At 43.4% G+C, this 5,129-nt stretch overlaps 1 protein-coding gene across 1 annotated transcript in view; it reads right to left on the reverse strand.

Annotated features, from left to right (window-relative positions):
- Positions 1-1,701: 1,701 nt before the first annotated feature.
- LOC106525579 (lipoma HMGIC fusion partner-like 4 protein) overlaps positions 1,702-5,129 on the reverse strand; it is a gene marked incomplete in the record, with an annotated part of 22,373 nt that continues 18,945 nt past the window's right edge. The window contains 1 exon segment of the mRNA XM_014019873.1: positions 1,702-2,676. Coding sequence (XP_013875327.1) covers positions 2,622-2,676 — 55 coding nt within the window.

Consider the following 5,129-nt stretch of genomic DNA (forward strand, 5'->3'; position numbering starts at 1 on the left):
ACTTAACCCAAGCTTTGGGAGTTTCGGTTACAGTACGTCAACCTGGAGTGCTGCTCTGGGAGGGATAAAAGTCCCACGGTGGCCTGGATTACAGTAGCCCCCTTTGCCAGCTTGTCGGGGTAGAATCCCCACTCGTCGTTGGAATCACAACAATCAGCGCCGCAGGTGGAGACAGGATGGAGTCACAGCCTATGCACTAAAAAACTGCTGGGTTATTTTTTGGAAAATTCAAGGTTAAAGCTTGTTGGCCCATTTGGTTTGACCAAATATTGAATCCAAAAGTTTATTAAGGTCAAAGCTGAGCGGCGTCTTTCTTTACAGTCACATTTTAAAGCAGGAGTTGACCAAATCTGAACTGACTGGATCTCCGCTTTGTCTCTTTGTTAGCAAAATATTTGCAGAACCATCAGTTGGACATTGGCTGTGTCCAAAATGGGAGGCCGTTCCTCTGAAGGCCGAAGTTGTCGACCGCTTACGTCACAGAGGCTGTCCAAAACCAAAGACTCCTCCGATGCAGCAGACAAATGCGTCCTTCCTTTGGCTTGAATTGAAGGACTGGTCCGATGGATCCTTACGGTCCACCATATCCCATAATGCATTGCAGACTGACTGGAGATTTTTATTTATTTTTTTAATTTTTTTGCTAGGCGAGAGAAAAGAATATGTTTTAAATAAAACTATGGCAGTATAAAAAATTCAAGTGCTTGTGTTGGTAATAATAATTTGTATACTATGTTTTTAATATAATTTTTGTCAGAAAAAAAGGATGAGAGGCTAGACCGTCACAGTCACTTTTTTCCGGTCTTTGCGGTCTACCGAGGACCCGACGTACCTAGACAGGGAAGACCGTGACCTTTGGGGGACCTGGCCTCCCATTTTGGACACAGCCTATAATAAAACTTAAAATCGGGGGTGCATATTTACAAGTTGACCAAATCCAAGATGGCTGCCACAACTGACTGACTGTATAAACAGGGAAATTATGACTCAGCCAGTTTTACAGATATTGATAATTTCATGCTGCAGGCAGCTGAGCATCATCCTCAATAAACTTATGGCATAAACTGTTGGAGTCACACCAGTTTCTCTGTTAACAAAATATCTCAAAGATTAATACTTGAAGTCAAACCAAGTCAAGATGGCAGCGACAGCTTTTTGACCTTAGCCTGAACTAAAATGGTTACTCCTCAGTGAATATTACAGATGCTGAGCTAAAATTTGGTGTGGTAGTAGCTGACAGTCGTTCACAACAAAAAGTCCTGACAAATCAGACGAGATATGATATTACATGAGACTGCAATAATATTATTTTCACTCTCTCTGGTGATTTTAGTCTGAAACTATGGCATGAAAAATGGTGGGCTTTATGCCTTCCCTTTAAGGAATGCTCGGACCTGATTTTTTCCTGCTTTTGCCACATTAGCAGAATTGTTATAATCGGTACAAAGGGTGAATCTCCCACCTGCGATTCTGCGAGCAGTTCATCAAAGAGACAGATAAGTGACATCACCTTAAGACAGTACAGCACTTGGGGCCGACTCCAGCTGTCGTTTTCTCACAGCCTTAAGACATCTGAATAGTAAACTGATCTGTGTACACTGGAACCACGGACTGGAGTAAACTGCACACTTGTGACGGGAGTAGGGAGATGGTACAAAGGTGGTGAGCTTAGTAGAAAAGAAATTTAAAAAAAAGGCGGGAGGATTTCAAAATTCCGTTTTTGAAAGCTGCAAACAAACTGGAGAGTACAGCTTCTTTTGAGGTCGTGTTGATGCAGGAGTAGTTTCACAATTGTGCTGATTTGTCATACTCTGCTTTTATCCAGCTACAATCATTTTATTTCATTTTTTAAAATAATGCTACCCCTCAAAATCAGTCGTGAAGAGTTGTCGAAACACAATGAATCTGCACGTACTCAGGTTCCAACACAAGAAACACAAAAAAACGAGGGTAGAAATACTATACTCAAATGCATGGGAGTCAGATGAGATTTCGTCATCAGCTGTTTTAGTCAGCAGTAATGCTATTTACATTGTTCTGTATGTACAGTAGAGAATCTCCCAGAGATGTTAAGTTCTGTAAAGCTGCAATGGGGTACTCCTTTAAATTCCTCACATTTAAAAGTCCTTAGATGAAGAGCCATACTAGTCCCTGTTGAAGTGTTACGAATGAGTAAAGATGACTTTCTGCAGTCGCAGGTCTGGAGTCAAACCATGTGAAGTCGCCACTGATCCGCCGTCTACATGGCACTAACTGAAAGTCAATGATTCGCAACACTTTTAAAGAAAGAATTCAAAAATGGGCGTTATGGTTCTTCATCATAAGGATTGGACTTCTCACACAAATCAAGACTTTAAATACAGTAAATTTTTTTTTATCATAAAGGTATTTGTTGAGAAAGTGGAGTGTTAAATGCACTGTACAAACTTGTACAGTTTTTTTCAAAATATAGTTTTTTTATCCTCATGATTTTTTTAAAATCTTACAGATCCTGTACACTTCTGCATTGAGATTGGTTGATATCCTGATCATTAGAGAAGAAGAAAGAAGAAGAATAGAAGGGGAGAGAAAGAGTAGAAGAGAAAAAGAAAGACAGGAGTTATTCAGTGCCATTGCTGCCCTCAGTGAAGACGCTGCACGCCGTAACGGGGCTCTCTTCTGTCCCGAACCTCAATCTGAAGACAACACAGACAGAAAACAGTATTTACTGAACTGATTAGTGAAATAAATGAACAAGTGACCAATAAATAAAATAAATCAAGGCAGATTGAGAAGAAAACTCGAGTCTTAATCAGGTTTATCTTGGCTTGGTAAACAATGTTTTAAGTAAGATTTAGTTCCATGTTTAATGACATTTAATGCAGTGATACTTGTTCCGTGCTGCTTATGTTGGACCTGTTGTCAGCTTTTGACACTGCTGATCATCCGACCCTGTTATTCAGACTGAGGAGTTGTGCTGGCATCTTAAGTCCTGCTATAAAACGATTGTCCTCTTGCTTGTCTGACAGATCAACTTTCTTGGCTGCATCTACTTATAGATCCCATTCCTGTGCTGTTTATGTTGGTGTTCCACAGGGCCCTATTTTGGGGCCATTGTTGTTTCTGCTTTATATGCTCTCTCTTGGTTTGATCCTGTCATCTTTTGAGGATATTTCCTATCATTGTTATGCTGATGAAATCCAGTTGTGTGCATTTTACTACAATGTTTGGATTCAGTTAAGAGCTGGATGACTGAAAATTTTCTTTAGTTAAATTAAGAAAAAACAGAAGTGCGCCAGAAAAAATAACTCCAGTGATAAAGCAGATCCTTGGGCCTCTTGGCAGTCTGGCTAAATCTTCAGTTAAAACCACTGGATCATCATGTCAAATCTTTGGTTTGTTCCTGTTCCTACCATCTACAAAATATAGCCAAACTCAGCCCCGTTGTGTCTCCTTCAGAAATGGAAATCCTACTTCATGCTTTTGTTTCATCTCATTTAGATTATTGTAATGCGTCAATATATGTGCCTAATTAAAACCTCCCTCAACCAGTTGTAGTCTGGAGAAGGCTGCTGCCAGGCTCCTGACTGGATCTTTAGAGTTTTGTCATGTAACTCCCATGTTAATGCAACTTCATTGGCTCCTGGTTCATTGTCGAGTGCAATTGAAGATCTTAGTGCATGGACAGACACCACACTACATCTCTGAACTTTTACATCCCTACACTCCCGTCAGGGCCTTGAGGTCCTGTGATAAAGACATGCTGATAGTTCCCTGTACAAAACTAAAGGCTAGAGGAGACAGAGCTTTTTGTTCTGTGGCTCCAAGATTTTGGAACTCTCTCCCTCTGAATTTAAGATCAGCAGACTCTGTGGCCCTCTCCCTGGGCTGCCACCTTATCATGGTGGAGAGGTTTGAGTGTCCCAATGATCCTAGGAGCTATGTTGTCAGGGGCTTCATGCCCCCCGGTAGGGTCACCAAAGGCAAACAGGTCCTAGGTGAGGGATCAGACAAAATGCAGCTCAAAGACCCCTATGGTGAGTACTACAGATGGACTTAGTGTTCCCTCACCTGGACGCGGGTTACCGGGGCCTTACTCTGGAGCCAGGCCTAAAGGTGGGGCACATTGGCGAGCGCCTGGTGGCCGGGCTTTTGCCCGTGGACCCCAGCTGAGCACAGCCCAAAGAGGAGATGTGAGTCCCCCTTCCCATGGGATCACCACCTGTGGGAGGGGCCTTAGGGGTTGGGTGAATTGTGTGCTGGGCAGTGGTCGAAGGTAGGGACCTTGGTGGTCTGATCCTCGGCTACAGAAGCTGGCTCTAGGGATGTGGAATGTCACATCTCTCGTAGGGAAGGAGCCTGAGCTGGTGTATGAAGTTGTGAGGTTTTGCCTAGATATAGTCGGACTCCCCTCAATGTACCGCTCTGGCTCTGGAACCAGGGGTCTTGTTCACGAATGAGGGAAGAATGGAGCGTGAGATTGACAGGCGGATTGGTGCTGCATCTGCAGTGATTTTGTGAATTTGGGTAGTGACCGAAAGAACGAGATAGTGGATACAAGCGGCCGAAATGGGTTTCCTCTGCAGGGTGTCTGGGCTCTCCCTTAGAGATAATGTGAGAAGCTCAGTCATCCAGGAGGGACTCAGAGTAGAGCCGCTGCTCCTCCATGTCGAGAGGAGTCAGTTGAGGTGGCTCGGGCATCTGGTTAAGATGCCTCCTGGACGCCTCCCTGGTGAGGTGTTCCGGGCATGTCCCACTGGGAGGAGGCCCAGAGGAAGACCCAGGACACGCTGGAAGGACTATGTTTCTCAGCTGGCCTGGGAACGCCTTGAGATTCCCCTGGATGAGCTGGCCCAAGTGGTTGGGGAGAGGGAAGTCTGGGTCTCTGCAAAGGCTGCTGCCCCCGAGACCTGACCCCAGGTAAGCAGAAGAAAACGGACGGATGGACAGACTCTGTGGCCTCTTTTAAAGACCAGCTAAAAACATTTTTTTATCTGTTTTTGTTTAAATCTGCTCTGTGTATTAGTTGTTTGTTGAAAGGTGCTATATAAAAAAAGTTTTATTTACTTACTTACTTACTTTACTTACTTTACTTACTTACTTACTTACTTACTTACTTACTTACTTACTTACTTACTTACTTACTTACT

Source organism: Austrofundulus limnaeus, unplaced genomic scaffold, assembly GCF_001266775.1.
Source record: "Austrofundulus limnaeus strain Quisiro unplaced genomic scaffold, Austrofundulus_limnaeus-1.0 Scaffold234, whole genome shotgun sequence".
NCBI classification, from domain to species: Eukaryota; Metazoa; Chordata; class Actinopteri; order Cyprinodontiformes; family Rivulidae; genus Austrofundulus; species Austrofundulus limnaeus.